This window comes from Poromitra crassiceps (assembly GCF_964638095.1).
Source record: "Poromitra crassiceps genome assembly, chromosome: 16".
NCBI classification, from domain to species: domain Eukaryota; kingdom Metazoa; phylum Chordata; class Actinopteri; order Beryciformes; family Melamphaidae; genus Poromitra; species Poromitra crassiceps.
Genome location: NC_139645.1, coordinates 37,985,973 through 38,003,472, shown reverse-complemented (window position 1 = coordinate 38,003,472; position 17,500 = coordinate 37,985,973). Strand labels below are relative to the sequence as shown.

Here is a 17,500-nt window from a genome sequence, read left to right as displayed (position 1 = left end):
ATTTTGCTCTCAAATGCACCTACAGTAGGTTGATGAATTTTACTGTACAAAATCTTCTTCCGGGGGAGAATCCCCCCGGACCCCCCTTGAGGGTCCAAGGCCCATCCCATAGCCAGCTATTTTTCCTATCTGGCTGGCTACTCAGAAAGGTGGGGAACCCCCTTTCTGAGTCCGCGTATGTAACGCGGCGCGTTCACGTACGCGGACTGTTGTGCGCGATGCAGATACACTTCCGGTGGCGTAGTATCAAGAATGCGAAAGCGTAACAAAATTTCTCAGACTTTCCCAGACGTGCACCTCCGCCTCAGACATATTTGCGTTCACGCTGCACTTCCCACTTGGGGGGGGGATGAAACCAAACACAGGCTATAGGTTGCTATAGCAACCCGTGTAGCATTGCTACAATGCTAACCGAATGCTGAATTTCACAGATTGCTCAAAGTGAAACATAGATGATACTAACCCTAATAACATTACATAATTGAGACATCAAATGTTGTGTTAAAACGTTAACAAACGTCTTTATAATAATTCTGTGATTAGCATTAACGATACAAGTCACCATTTTGATGTGGCTGTGATGTCAACTCGGTCAAAGCGGAGCTCTGGATGATAGCCAAATTTCCGAGCTGTAATTCCGGCCTGAACGACCGTTCAATTCACTTTTTACAGGTCGGAACCTATTATTTCCGGTGGAGTTGTCTTGAACGGGGTAACACCCTTTTTTTATCCAGGCGAAAAATAAAAGCTGAGACGAAAAGATGGATTCATTCTCCCAGTGACAACTAGAGGGGGAAGAGGGCATGTAAAGAAGCATCCTACATGCTACATCCTAGACAGCTGCTCTCTCTGTTGTCTGAAAACTATCTCAATCTATCTCTATTCTCCTCTCTTCATACTTCTCTCCATCTCTATTCTCCTCTCTTCATATCTCTCCATCTCTATTCTTCTCTCTTCATATCTCTCCATCTCTATTCTCCTCTCTTCATATCTCTCCATCTCTATTCTCCTCTCTTCATACTTCTCTCCATCTCTATTCTCCTCTCTTCATACTTCTCTCCATCTCTATTCTCCTCTCTTCATATCTCTCCATCTCTATTCTTCTCTCTTCATATCTCTCCATCTCTATTCTCCTCTCTTCATATCTCTCAATCTCTATTCTCCTCTCTTCATACTTCTCTCCATCTCTATTCTTCTCTCTTCATATCTCTCCATCTCTATTCTCCTCTCTTCATATCTCTCCATCTCTATTCTCCTCTCTTCATATCTCTCCATCTCTATTCTCCTCTCTTCATATCTCTCCATCTCTATTCTCCTCTCTTCATACTTCTCTCCATCTCTATTCTTCTCTCTTCATATCTCTCCATCTCTATTCTCCTCTCTTCATACTTCTCTCCATCTCTATTCTCCTCTCTTCATACTTCTCTCCATCTCTATTCTCCTCTCTTCATATCTCTCCATCTCTATTCTTCTCTCTTCATATCTCTCCATCTCTATTCTCCTCTCTTCATATCTCTCCATCTCTATTCTCCTCTCTTCATATCTCTCCATCTCTATTCTCCTCTCTTCATATCTCTCCATCTCTATTCTTCTCTCTTCATATCTCTCCATCTCTATTCTCCTCTCTTCATACTTCTCTCCATCTCTATTCTTCTCTCTTCATATCTCTCCATCTCTATTCTCCTCTCTTCATATCTCTCCATCTCTATTCTCCTCTCTTCATATCTCTCCATCTCTATTCTTCTCTCTTCATATCTCTCCATCTCTATTCTCCTCTCTTCATATCTCTCCATCTCTATTCTCCTCTCTTCATATCTCTCCATCTCTATTCTCCTCTCTTCATATCTCTCCATCTCTATTCTCCTCTCTTCATATCTCTCCATCTCTATTCTTCTCTCTTCATATCTCTCCATCTCTATTCTCCTCTCTTCATATCTCTCCATCTCTATTCTTCTCTCTTCATACTTCTCTCCATCTCTATTCTCCTCTCTTCATATCTCTCCATCTCTATTCTTCTCTCTTCATATCTCTCCATCTCTATTCTCCTCTCTTCATATCTCTCCATCTCTATTCTCCTCTCTCTCCATCTCTATTCTCCTCTCTTCATATCTCTCCATCTCTATTCTCCTCTCTTCATACTTCTCTCCATCTCTATTCTCCTCTCTTCATATCTCTCCATCTCTATTCTCCTCTCTTCATACTTCTCTCCATCTCTATTCTCCTCTCTTCATATCTCTCCATCTCTATTCTCCTCTCTTCATACTTCTCTCCATCTCTATTCTCCTCTCTTCATACTTCTCTCCATCTCTATTCTTCTCTCTTCATACTCCCACGTTGTGTATCGGAGGCGAGGCACAGTAGACAATTAAAAAAGATAACTGTGACATCTGCAGCTGCTGTCTGTGTCGTTATGTAGTTTACAATGTAATGTTTTGTTGTTGCATGATGAGTATTTATTTCTAGCAATAATGAGCTTGACAAGCTTCATTGTCCTTGGAACTATTCAGATGTTTGTGCTTGGATGCATCCAGCCTCCACATGTATATTTTCAATGATTGTAAAACAAATTCAATCAATCCCTCAACAGACATTTCTCCTGAGGCAGGAGGATGTCCAGGTTAGATTCCCACGCATCTGCGGCGAGGAGCGGCCAGAGGAGGATGAAAAATGTTGTTCTCTGGCTAAAGCTCCCATCACTCAGAAGGCAAAAAGTCAACTCCTGGGTTTAGCACGGACATGTGAGTGTCTGCCTGCCACTCTGAATCAGGCATGAATATTGCAAATCTATCATTAGGTGGTGGAGGAGAGAAGGCTCTGGGCATAAACAGACTCTTAATAAGCCTTGTAAATCAGCCAGAGGACAGAGAGAAGGAGGGGGCAGAGAGGGAGAGAGAATGTACTGTACTGAGAGAGAAATATGCCTCATCTTATTTCATCTAAGGTAAGCACCACTCCATTTTCTCCAGATCATGTTTGATTTGAGACCGCATACATCTGCAGGACCTCCTCCACTGGCTTCTACACACAAATCCCCTCTCTGTTATATAATTCAGCCCCAGTATGCGTTCTCGTTGGATCCACCCATGCAGTACATCATACTACACATTACCATACAAACAGAGCATTTTCCTACATGCCTCCCAGCTTTCATCTGCACCACTGCACTCATCATGCCTCCACAAATCAGTAGGTGATTTGTTCAGATTGAACACAGAAGGTGGAGACACAAATCATCGTTTCCCCCGCACATTTTCTCACAAATCGATAGCTCACACGGTGAACAGAAAAATTGCACTTAATATAGGAGATATTTTAAAAAGCATATAAGCCAGCCATTTCCTTCAAATTCCCTCTCGTGCTGTAAATGCTGGAGGCTGATTGGGTCTGGAAAACTGGCTTAACCTGACTCAAAAGTAAAGAAAAAGACCACATTTTGTTCAAACACAGAGACCGAGATGTACTAGTTCTTAGTCAGCTCAAGCATTATTAAAGCCTGGTAAACTGTGAAGTATCTGTTCATAATGAATGGCTTAGAACAGCATTTCTCGATAATATCTTTGAATTCGAGCGGTACATACTGGTTAATGACTGGCGTATAGGCTGTCCGGTCCTCATCGATGACAGTCACCATGAGGGTGATGAGCTTTGGCCAGAACTCCAGGTTCTTAATTGACGGACCCTGCTCCTCACGGGGGATGTCCTGCTTCCGGGCCTGTGGAGAAGGACATGAGGAAGAACGCGTGATGAGGGGGGAGCAGCACATGGGGAGATAAGGGAAGTGGAATTTGGGATCAACGGAAAAGGAAAAGATGGTTAAGAGGAAAGCCAGAGAGAGAAAAGGAGAGAGAAGTTACAGTTAGCAAATTGACTTATTTATGCATTTATCCATTCAGCATTGTTTGTCGTAATGTGCTGTCTTGCCATGATTATATTCTTATGCATTTTTAACGCTATAATTGAAGTAACTGCCTCTCAGGGGAAATAAAATAATTGTATTTAATTAAATTGAAGTGTAGGGAGGGACAGGGATTTAGCATTGTGGCAGACGGTCCTTCAGTGTTAGGGGGGGAGAACTGCATAATTGAAGGCTTACAGTGAGGTGGATCTTGTAAGAAAAGCTCTGTGTGGCATATCTGAACATCATATTTTATTCATACCTTGGCACGACATAATAACCAGAGTTCAACCGAGGCCACACCCCCCAGATTCCCAGCTCTAAAACTACAAAGACACACTTGTGCTCCTTTCAGCACATCGCTCTCCCGAGTGTGTGTTGTGTAAATGTGTGTGTGTGTGTGTGTGTGTGTGATTGTGTTTGAACACAGCCATAGAGTGGCCCCTTTGAAACACATTGATTATTCAGGTTGTATTTGTGTATTTTGTATATATAGTAGCACTGCTTTCTGTCTGTGCTGTCACAGGAATCTCTGTTGCTGTCCTGAAGTGGAGCGCGTCGACTCTGAGAACGACTCGTTATTGTCTCTTTGCCATCTGTTCACCCCGTACCGAGTGTGAGCAGACTGCGCTTCTAGTCAGTTAGCTAAACTGTCACTGCACTTCCACCCTGCTGGCTCCTCCGCAAGCATGTACCACCGACAACACAGCTGAGTGCACACCGGAACAAACTGAGACACCACCAAAGACTTGATCATGACATACACAGACATTCATGAGTACATGTGCAGACAGCCACACACTCACCCAGACATACGCAGACTGACAAGGACAACATCCAGTCTGTCAGTGTGGATGACGGAGATGTGCCCTCCCACCCAAGACACACTCTCTCATCTTTATGTATGCAACTCTTGCTGGAAGTGAAATTCATTTTGATGAACATACATTTGTGTTCAAATGAAGCATGGTCCAATCTGCTATTGAATAATTTAGGTTGAATTATTTCACAACCTTCAGCGTATTGACTTTAGCACAGCACACAGAGGGGATGTTGTATACGGATGAGTTGGGGAAATAGGAACGCAACATGAGTCAATTATTTACCCTCAACACAGTCTTTACAATGCAATCAATTCATGCGAGTTAGAGAAAACAACTTGTGTCCACTGACACTTCATTCATTTGTCAGAAATACCCGGTGATGCAAGGCGGGGAAATCTATTGCATGTCGTGCAACTGATGAAGCTGGAAGAACCAGAGGATTTCATCTCACAGGAACATGGATGGAACCCAGATATGGCTCTTAGCTGATTTCCCTTGACAGTTGATCATGTCAACCCAGGGTTCTTCACCTTCTTTCATTTGGGTCGTGGGCTGAATTCAGCCATCTGGTGTCCCAGGCTCGTGAGAACAGATTACAACTCATTTCATGGGAGGTCCCACTCCCAGCACAAGTGACCTATTGATCGATGGATATATCATCTGCATTTATGCTTGTTTGCTCATGAATCATATGTGATCATTTTTAAATGTAGTAAGACATGGAAGTGGCACTGACTCCCACTGTGGAAGAGCAGTCTGTTTAGGCTCGGTCATTTCTAAGCTGGACGTTGTAGCTTGTGTTTACATGGACCGAAGGGAGTGAATCTACTCTGTGCTGCTGTAACTGTGCTGAAGACTGAAATAACATTGTCCCAGGGAACCATACATCCAGGCATGCAGCCCCAAAGACAGATGTGCTAGATCCATGAATCATGAAAATCCAAAGGATCCAGTGAAAACTCACAAAATGAGTGATTTATGAGTATAGCTCCAAGCTACCAGAAGTAGGCTTGTGATCCATTTTGGATCGTCCTGACCCGTATTTAAGAAACACATAGTTACGCTACGATCATACAGAATGATACAGTGAGTATTTCCGCAGTGCTGGGAGTTACTGTCCCTCGTTCTCCTGTGGTTTTGTTGTTGAATGATTTCACTGGGTTGAACTTGTCCTTGAGGCAGAGGCGTTGTTGGGCCTTACTGCAGCTAAAAGAGATGGAAAGCTCCTCACACCTCATACCTCCTGCCTTTTGAACAGTGGGCATCTTCAGCTGTGGCTGTCAAGGAGATGTCGGTGGCCCGTATGCATGGCACCAAAGTAGAAGATATCACGTCATGGAATGCTTTTGTTGAAGCCGTGGGCGTCTCCATGGCAGCGTGCGTGGGGGCCATGGGCGTCTCCATGACAGCGTGCGTGGGGGCCATGGGCGTCTCCATGACAGCGTGCGTGGGGGCCATGGGCGTCTCCATGACAGCGTGCGTGGGGGCCATGGGCGTCTCCATGACAGCGTGCGTGGGGGCCATGGGCGTCTCCATGACAGCGTGCGTGGGGGCCATGGGCGTCTCCATGACAGCGTGCGTGGGGGCCATTGGCGTCTCCATGACAGCGTGCGTGGGGGCCATGGGCGTCTCCATGACAGCGTGCGTGGGGGCCATGGGCGTCTCCATGACAGCTCGGTGGTGACTGTCTTCTTTTGTCTTGTTTGCTGAAGGGCATGTGCAGTATTGTGAGCTAATTTCTGTGTGTTTGTGGGTGGGCGGGTCCTGCGGGCAGGGGGTTTATGTTTTGATTGTATTTGCTTGTGTCTGTGTATGAATATGTTTTGTTTTTCTAGATATCTGTGGTCTCTTGTGTTTGTGTGATATAATTTTGTTAAAAAAAATTATAATAAAAAAATTGATAAAAAAAAAAGTAGAAGATCCAAGCTACCAGAAGTAGGCTTGTGATCCATTTTGGATCCTCCTGCCCCGTATTTAAGAAGCAGATAGTTACACTACGATCCTACAGAATGACACAGTGAGCCTGCAGAGACAGTTCATATCAAGGAGATACATGCAACAAGGTGATCTTCAGTCTGTTAAATAGGAGATATGAATAATGAAAGCAACGTCTCGGCAGGGGGTGAGTCAGCTATGCAAAAGAGCACGCATGTCTGTGTGTATGAAGGACAGCCAAGGTTGTGTCATCCTTATTATATTGGAGGCGCTGTGCGTCCCTCTGACTCCCTGAGCTCATCTGTATTCCCCTCATGCACACAAATACATTGTTAAAGGTGATTAAGTAGCTTGGCATCTTTTTACAGTCAACAACAGACCCCTGGGCTTCTGAGAGGTGAAGAGGCTACTGGAGCTACCTGAGAGCACAGTGCTGTCCCAGCAGCCGTGTGGGGGTTGGCCTATACTAGCAGCGATGCATATGGCGTCCTGACAGTGTATCCCGCTTATGGAGAGTGCTTTAGGTTATGTTTATTGTTCCGCATTTTCTCTTTCTATGTGCGAGGAATCAGCATTTGCATATGGCAGGATCCTCAATCAATTCTCGCCATGTGACAGAATCCCCCCGTCTCTGATGGGAGGATGTTCTCAGTAAAAACGTGATCAAATTCCCAAGAGGACCGGCCCAGTGTTGGACGGGAGCTGCTGCTTCAATACAAACAAAATAATGCTGTATATTATGTGTGTAGATAATATGTGTATAATATGTGTATATGTGTGTAGATATGTATATGTGTGTAGATATGTATATGTGTGTAGATATGGGTAAATGCATACACTCACGGCTACATGTCCTAACCGTGAACAAGGTCTTCTTCAAACACACTAAGGGACCACATTGGCATTATTGGCAAATATCGTATGAATAAATGAAGGCAAACCAGGTACTTACTAGATCAATTCAAGCTGCTTCCTCCCAAACAGGAACACCCTACCACACTGTTCGAAACCCAATTGCTTCTGTGCATCTGTCTACTTATGCATTAACATTTGCATAATATATGGGCATGTGTGTGCGGCTGTGCGTGTATGAATACATGTATGCATGGCTGCGTGCGCATGGGAGCAGCCATGTCTGCTGTGTGCATCATCGCTGCGACTCGTCACACATGAGCCAAGAGAACATTTCTGGTTGCCTTTTTTCTTTTCATTTTGCGCTCTTCCATCACTCCATCTGCCCCCCTTTTCTTTTTGCTCTCATCTCACTTTTCAAATCCTCCCTTTTCTGCTCGGATTTAAGAGAGCTGTTAAGCTGGATCCCCTCCCTCCCTCCCAGGCGGAGGCAGAGAGCTTTGTTGCTGTGGTGTTGTGCAGCTGGGATGTTTCCCTGCCTGCCTGCCCACCACGTCAACTCACCACACACACAGTCAGTGTCCTGCCCACCACGCCAACTCACCACACACACAGTCAGTGTCCTGCCCACCACGTCAACTCACCACACACACAGTCAGTGTCCTGCCCACCACGTCAACTCACCACACACACACAGTCAGTGTCCTGCCCACCACGTCAACTCACCACACACACAGTCAGTGTCCTGCCCACCACGTCAACTCACCACACACACAGTCAGTGTCCTGCCCACCACGTCAACTCACCACACACACAGTCAGTGTCCTGCGACTGGAGAATTGGGGTCCTAAATGTGATCCATCCGCTGTGTCAAAGGCTACCTCGCCTATATGAACATAACGATGATTAGTCTCGCTGAGGTCTGCTTCGGGGGGAGCCCATGTCTTTTTCTTCCTCGGCGGAGGGGATGCTGATGGAGAGGCTGTCTACTCTGAAACTGCGCTGGACTGAGAATGTAATTAGCGAAAGTATCTATCTCTCTCGCTTGGTAATTGCTTACAACCCCTCTGGCTGTTTAAACAAAGGAAGCTTATTATTCAACTTTAGAGCGCATCGCACCCTATTACGACCCAAAAAGGCATTATCTCCTGCAGTGTGGAGACCATTCTCCTTGGGAAGGAAAGCATGAAAATCAGACACAGCCGCCTGTTGCCAGATTATTGACTCAGGCGAGGTCACTGCAGAGGTTAACTAGCACACAGAAATGCTCACAAACACACCTGACTGGGGATTGGCTGATGTGTTTTGTGAGTATAATGACTGTGTAATAATGTGTGTCTGTCTGTATTGTCTCAATATGAGGACATGCCCCCAGTTTGCAATACTCCAAAGCTTAGAGAGGAAGAGATGGTCCTGTTTGTCTGTTCTTCTCTCTTTATTCCACCTTTTTTTTGACAGCACGCTATGTGGCTATGATTTCAACCCTGCATAATAATACATGACTTTGGGCCAATTTTGGTCCAAGTTCATAAAGCTTACCCTACATTGAGCAACTTTTTTTGTGACATTATAATAAGAATGAATAAACAATTAACAATCAATCAATTGAAACTTGAAAATAAAATAGTATCATGATCCTTTTGCGTGAAAGTTCACCACTCTATAGCATCCACCTGTTTTTATGCGAATCTTCAATTTGCGCATAAAAAAACTGAGTGGAAACACTGCAAAATGCGGGAAAAATAACTCCAAATATGGCTAAAAAGTTTTCACACTTGGGGCAGGTGGAAAAGTTGGCCGTATCGATAAATGGTCATGTGATAAATGCAGTGGAAACAGATGAAGCGAAACTTCCACCGTCGCTCCATTCAACAACGATGTTTCATGTTGACATGTCAGCGTAGCTACACTAAGCAGGGCTAACCTTGTAAGGTCAATAATGGTAAATGTGGTGTGTTTAAACAGAAGAATGGGATTATAATGCGACTCACTTCTGGAATTGCTCCGTGGATTATAAGGTTATGCTTGCAGTTGAAGAGTATGCACCTGGTAATCCAGAAATTGCATCTTATGGTCTCGGTACCTTTGTAGATAATCAAGAAACTTAAAATGAATAACGTAGATGTGTTTAACAGAGCTTGGTCGCTGCCTGCCTGGGTGTATCAGGTCTAGCAGCAGAGCAGCAGAGGCAGACGGCCTCAAACGGGTGATTGACAGCTCTATAATACGCATAGCAGCGAATGAAAAGACCCGTTATTACACATTTTCTTTTGCCGACTTTCTGAAAATTCGATGAAAATGTGCGATACCTTTGGATGGAAACCCAACTTCTTTCTGGCGGGCAACACTTGTGCATAAGGGGTCATGAGGCAAAAAGGTGGATAAGCAGGAAGAGGTTTGTTTACCTGATCCAGGAGCTGGTTGTACAGCTCATGACAGTTATCAAAAATGTATTTGTATGTGGAGTCCAGACACGCTCTCACACAGTCCTTCACCACCATGCTGGCCCTGGGGGGGCTCTGGAGCTCTTGTACCTGTAAAACACACACACACACATGCAAGCACGCACACACACGTATGCACGCACACACACACACACACACACACACACACACACACACACACACACACACACACACACAAGACGTGTCAATTCTCTTTCTGGGATTTCTCCTATATTTTCACCCCCTCTCCCGCCATGCCCGTTTGGTCATTTTCCCCGTAAATCTCCTGGATTTCCCAAGAGAGAGACAAAGAGAGAGAGAGAGAGAGAGGGAGAGAGAGAGAGAGAGACAAAGAGAGAGAGAGAGATAGAGAGAGAGAGAGAGGGAGAGAGAGAGAGAGAGATAGAGAGAGAGAGAGAGACAGAGAGAGAGAGAGAGAGAGAGAGAGAGAGCGAGGGGGGTGAGCAAGAAAGTGTGAGCCGAGCAGCGCGATCAGACAGCAGTAAAATGTTACAAAATGGAAAGGAATCCTTCCAAAAAAATGAAAAGGTGGGACAGATGATATTGAGGGAAGTGAAGCTGAGGCATCAAAACCTTTTCAGCAGTGCACGGCATCAAGATGCTCAATACCTCTCTAGCCTACATGTCCGCCCCTTTTCTCCACCTTTTAATTGTTTCTGTTTGTTATTAGACAAGATCATTTATTGTTACCTGATATATTTATTGTTATTTATTGCCATATTCTCATATCTGATCAGCCCGTCAGTCAAGTATGACGTCAGTTATGACGTCAGTCGACGTCATTCTCTATCCTAGCCTATACAGATGCCCTCCTCTCACCTCAAGAGGAGTGCCACCTTACAATGGAGTCATACACCAAAGTAGTTGCCATGCATGCCATCTGCTAAATAAAGCCGCTTGTTAAATCTGACCGGCTGGCCTCTCATGATTGAATCGTTGTTCAAATACAGCCTTTTATCATGATGCTCAATGTTGTGGTCTCTTCACAGTGATGATCTGGCTGGTGACAAACCATATGTAGTAGTCATTTATATACGGTGTAAGTAGTGATACTAATATGTAGTAGTCATTTATATACGGTGTAAGTAGTGATACTAATATGTAGTAGTCATTTATATACGGTGTAAGTAGTGATACTAATATGTAGTAGTCATTTATATACAGTGTAAGTAGTGATACTAATATGTAGTAGTCATTTATATACGGTGTAAGTAGTGATACTAATATGTAGTAGTCATTTATATACGGTGTAAGTAGTGATACTAATATGTAGTAGTCGTTTATATACGGTGTAAGTAGTGATACTAATATGTAGTAGTCGTTTATATACGGTGTAAGTAGTGATACTAATATGTAGTAGTCATTTATATACGGTGTAAGTAGTGATACTAATATGTAGTAGTCATTTATATACGGTGTAAGTAGTGATACTAATATGTAGTAGTCGTTTATATACGGTGTAAGTAGTGATACTAATATGTAGTAGTCGTTTATATATGGTGTAAGTAGTGATACTAATATGTAGTAGTCGTTTATATACGGTGTAAGTAGTGATACTAATATGTCGTAGTCATTTTATACGGTGTAAGTAGTGATACTAATATGTAGTAGTCATTTATATACGGTGTAAGTAGTGATACTAATATGTAGTAGTCATTTATATACGGTGTAAGTAGTGATACTAATATGTAGTAGTCGTTTATATACGGTGTAAGTAGTGATACTAATATGTCGTAGTCATTTTATACGGTGTAAGTAGTGATACTAATATGTAGTAGTAATTTATATACAGTGTAAGTAGTGATACTAATATGTAGTAGTCATTTATATACAGTGTAAGTAGTGATACTAATATGTAGTAGTCGTTTATATACGGTGTAAGTAGTGATACTAATATGTCGTAGTCATTTTATACGGTGTAAGTAGTGATACTAATATGTAGTAGTCATTTTATACGGTGTAAGTAGTGATACTAATATGTAGTAGTCATTTATATACGGTGTAAGTAGTGATACTAATATGTAGTAGTCATTTATATACAGTGTAAGTAGTGATACTAATATGTAGTAGTCATTTATATACGGTGTAAGTAGTGATGCTAATATGTAGTAGTCGTTTATATACGGTGTAAGTAGTGATACTAATATGTAGTAGTCATTTATATACGGTGTAAGTAGTGATACTAATATGTAGTAGTCATTTATATACGGTGTAAGTAGTGATACTAATATGTAGTAGTCATTTATATACGGTGTAAGTAGTGATACTAATATGTAGTAGTCATTTATATACGGTGTAAGTAGTGATGCTAATGTGTAGTAGTCATTTATATACGGTGTAAGTAGTGATACTAATATGTAGTAGTCATTTATATACGATGTAAGTAGTGATACTAATATGTAGTAGTCATTTATATACGGTGTAAGTAGTGATACTAATATGTAGTAGTCATTTATATACGATGTAAGTAGTGATACTAATATGTAGTAGTCATTTATATACGATGTAAGTAGTGATACTAATATGTAGTAGTCATTTATATACAGTGTAAGTAGTGATGCTAATGTGTAGTAGTCATTTATATACGGTGTAAGTAGTGATACTAATATGTAGTAGTCATTTATATACGATGTAAGTAGTGATACTAATATGTAGTAGTCATTTATATACGGTGTAAGTAGTGATGCTAATATGTAGTAGTCATTTATATACGGTGTAAGTAGTGATACTAATATGTAGTAGTCATTTATATACGGTGTAAGTAGTGATGCTAATGTGTAGTAGTCATTTATATACAGTGTAAGTAGTGATACTAATATGTAGTAGTCATTTATATACAGTGTAAGTAGTGATACTAATATGTAGTAGTCATTTATATACGGTGTAAGTAGTGATACTAATATGTCGTAGTCATTTATATACGGTGTAAGTAGTGATGCTAATGTGTAGTAGTCATTTATATACAGTGTAAGTAGTGATACTAATATGTAGTAGTAATTTATATACAGTGTAAGTAGTGATACTAATATGTAGTAGTCATTTATATACGGTGTAAGTAGTGATACTAATATGTCGTAGTCATTTATATACGATGTAAGTAGTGATACTAATGTGTAGTAGTCATTTATATACGGTGTAAGTAGTGATACTAATATGTAGTAGTCATTTATATACGGTGTAAGTAGTGATACTAATATGTCGTAGTCATTTATATACGATGTAAGTAGTGATACTAATGTGTAGTAGTCATTTATATACGGTGTAAGTAGTGATACTAATATGTCGTAGTCATTTATATACGATGTAAGTAGTGATACTAATGTGTAGTAGTCATTTATATACGGTGTAAGTAGTGATACTAATATGTAGTAGTCATTTATATACGGTGTAAGTAGTGATGCTAATGTGTAGTAGTCATTTATATACAGTGTAAGTAGTGATACTAATATGTAGTAGTCATTTATATACAGTGTAAGTAGTGATACTAATATGTAGTAGTCATTTATATACGGTGTAAGTAGTGATACTAATATGTCGTAGTCATTTATATACGGTGTAAGTAGTGATGCTAATGTGTAGTAGTCATTTATATACAGTGTAAGTAGTGATACTAATATGTAGTAGTCATTTATATACAGTGTAAGTAGTGATACTAATATGTAGTAGTCATTTATATACAGTGTAAGTAGTGATACTAATATGTAGTAGTCATTTATATACGGTGTAAGTAGTGATACTAATATGTAGTAGTCATTTATATACAGTGTTAAGTAGTGATACTAATATGTAGTAGTCATTTATATACAGTGTAAGTAGTGATACTAATATGTAGTAGTCATTTATATACGGTGTAAGTAGTGATACTAATATGTAGTAGTCATTTATATACGGTGTAAGTAGTGATACTAATGTGTAGTAGTCATTTATATACGGTGTAAGTAGTGATACTAATATGTAGTAGTCATTTATATACGGTGTAAGTAGTGATACTAATATGTAGTAGTCATTTATATACGGTGTAAGTAGTGATACTAATATGTAGTAGTCATTTATATACGATGTAAGTAGTGATACTAATATGTAGTAGTCATTTATATACGGTGTAAGTAGTGATACTAATATGTAGTAGTCATTTATATACAGTGTAAGTAGTGATACTAATATGTAGTAGTCATTTATATACAGTGTAAGTAGTGATACTAATGTGTAGTAGTCATTTATATACGGTGTAAGTAGTGATACTAATATGTAGTAGTCATTTATATACAGTGTAAGTAGTGATACTAATATGTAGTAGTCATTTATATACAGTGTAAGTAGTGATACTAATATGTAGTAGTCATTTATATACAGTGTAAGTAGTGATACTAATATGTAGTAGTCATTTATATACGGTGTAAGTAGTGATACTAATATGTAGTAGTCATTTATATACGGTGTAAGTAGTGATACTAATGTGTAGTAGTCATTTATATACGGTGTAAGTAGTGATACTAATATGTAGTAGTCATTTATATACGGTGTAAGTAGTGATACTAATATGTAGTAGTCATTTATATACGGTGTAAGTAGTGATACTAATATGTAGTAGTCATTTATATACGATGTAAGTAGTGATACTAATATGTAGTAGTCATTTATATACGGTGTAAGTAGTGATACTAATATGTAGTAGTCATTTATATACAGTGTAAGTAGTGATACTAATATGTAGTAGTCATTTATATACAGTGTAAGTAGTGATACTAATGTGTAGTAGTCATTTATATACGGTGTAAGTAGTGATACTAATATGTAGTAGTCATTTATATACAGTGTAAGTAGTGATACTAATATGTAGTAGTCATTTATATACAGTGTAAGTAGTGATACTAATATGTAGTAGTCATTTATATACAGTGTAAGTAGTGATACTAATGTGTAGTAGTCATTTATATACGGTGTAAGTAGTGATACTAATATGTAGTAGTCATTTATATACGGTGTAAGTAGTGATACTAATATGTAGTAGTCATTTATATACGGTGTAAGTAGTCATACTATGTTTTGCTGGAATCATGTAGACACTTCAAATGACAGATCAGAGGTATGTTGGGAAACAAGGTTTAGGGTGGAGTTTAGTATTGAAAATTGATGTCAACCAGCATGCTACTGTAGCTGATAGATCTCAGGCACCGGGAGAGGAAATCCCTTTTATCATGTCAAACTTAAGCCCCATGTTGACAGGTATGACTCACACGCTAAAGGAAATGATGCATTCATGCTACTCTGGGCACTTTGGATACTATCATGCACAAAACTGCACGTTATAGAATACCAAATTCAAGCAAACGTCGTGTACATTAAGTGCATGCGTACCAGCATCTACATCCTCAACCTAAGATTAATGCATGCAGCACCCAACATCGGAAACCATCTTCTCATATAAAGTATCACATTACGATACATGGGTTGAAATACATATTCATACAAAGATATCTGCCATTGTAGTGCCTTGTGGAAATCTGCTAACCTACTTACATCTATTATGTATATCATAGATGACGCGCCTACACTGACATTTGGGTGGATGTGTGCACTACAGCACCTCTCTGTACAGCACTGCTCTGTACAGCACTGCTCTGTACAGCACCTCTCTGTACAGCACCTCTCTGTACAGCACCCCTCTGTACAGCACCTCTCTGTACAGCACCGCTCTGTACAGCACCTCTCTGTACAGCACTGCTCTGTACAGCACCTCTCTGTACAGCACCTCTCTGTACAGCACCTCTCTGTACAGCACCTCTCTGTACAGCACCCCTCTGTACAGCACTGCTCTGTACAGCACCTCTCTGTACAGCACCTCTCTGTACAGCACCCCTCTGTACAGCACCTCTCTGTACAGCACCGCTCTGTACAGCACCGCTCTGTACAGCACTGCTCTGTACAGCACCGCTCTGTACAGCACCGCTCTGTACAGCACTGCTCTGTACAGCACTGCTCTGTACAGCACCTCTCTGTACAGCACCTCTCTGTACAGCACCCCTCTGTACAGCACTGCTCTGTACAGCACTGCTCTGTACAGCACTGCTCTGTACAGCACCTCTCTGTACAGCACCTCTCTGTACAGCACCCCTCTGTACAGCACCTCTCTGTACAGCACCCCTCTGTACAGCACCTCTCTGTACAGCACTGCTCTGTACAGCACCCCTCTGTACAGCACTGCTCTGTACAGCACCTCTCTGTACAGCACTGCTCTGTACAGCACTGCTCTGTACAGCACCTCTCTGTACAGCACTGCTCTGTACAGCACTGCTCTGTACAGCACTGCTCTGTACAGCACCTCTCTGTACAGCACCTCTCTGTACAGCACTGCTCTGTACAGCACCTCTCTGTACAGCACCCCTCTGTACAGCACCTCTCTGTACAGCACTGCTCTGTACAGCACTGCTCTGTACAGCACCTCTCTGTACAGCACCTCTCTGTACAGCACCCCTCTGTACAGCACCTCTCTGTACAGCACCTCTCTGTACAGCACCTCTCTGTACAGCACTGCTCTGTACAGCACCTCTCTGTACAGCACCTCTCTGTACAGCACCGCTCTGTACAGCACCTCTCTGTACAGCACCTCTCTGTACAGCACTGCTCTGTACAGCACCTCTCTGTACAGCACTGCTCTGTACAGCACCTCTCTGTACAGCACCTCTCTGTACAGCACTGCTCTGTACAGCACCTCTCTGTACAGCACCTCTCTGTACAGCACTGCTCTGTACAGCACCTCTCTGTACAGCACTGCTCTGTACAGCACCTCTCTGTACAGCACCTCTCTGTACAGCACTGCTCTGTACAGCACCTCTCTGTACAGCACCTCTCTGTACAGCACCTCTCTGTACAGCACTGCTCTGTACAGCACCTCTCTGTACAGCACCTCTCTGTACAGCACCTCTCTGTACAGTACGTACAGTATGTTGGAGCAGGGGGGGTGGGTGGTTATGGTTCTGCATGACTGTACAGGCACGGCACAGAGTGAAAGCTTTGGTAACCCAAAGTGACAGTTTTCATTCCTTTGCTCACAGCTGCCATCTTAGCTATGCCTCAGTGCTCCGGGCCGATACCTCTGCTCCCGCCTAAAGAGTGCTGAATGCTGCCCAGACAAGAAGCAAGACAGAGCTGGGGGTACAGTGAGGGGGCGTGTCCAGTGAGGGGCGTGTCCAGTGAGGGGGCGTGTCCAGTGAGGGGGCATGTACAGTGAGGGGGCGTGTACAGTGATGGGCCGTGTACAGAGAGGGGGCGTGTGCAGTGAGGGGGCGTGTACAGGGAGGGGGCGTGTACAGTGAGGGGGCGGGTACAGTGAGGGGGCGGGTACAGTGAGGGGGCGTGTACAGTGAGGGGGCGTTGAGGGGCGTGTACAGTGAGGGGGCTTGTACAGTGAGGGGGCGTGTACAGGGAGGGGGCGGGTACAGTGAGGGGGCGTGTACAGTGAGGGGGCATGTACAGTGTAAGGGGGCGTGTACAGTGAGGGGGCGTGTACAGTGAGGGGGCGTGTACAG

General features: G+C 42.2%; 1 protein-coding gene across 1 annotated transcript in view; it reads right to left on the bottom strand.

The window, feature by feature from the left end:
• Positions 1-17,500, bottom strand: part of unc13c (unc-13 homolog C (C. elegans)) — a gene marked incomplete at both ends in the record, with an annotated part of 213,091 nt that overhangs the window by 104,478 nt on the left and 91,113 nt on the right. The window contains 2 exons of the mRNA XM_083652576.1: positions 3,579-3,712; positions 9,912-10,040. Of these exons, the coding sequence (XP_083508702.1) occupies positions 3,579-3,712; positions 9,912-10,040 (263 nt within the window). The remainder of the gene's footprint in view (positions 1-3,578; positions 3,713-9,911; positions 10,041-17,500) is intronic.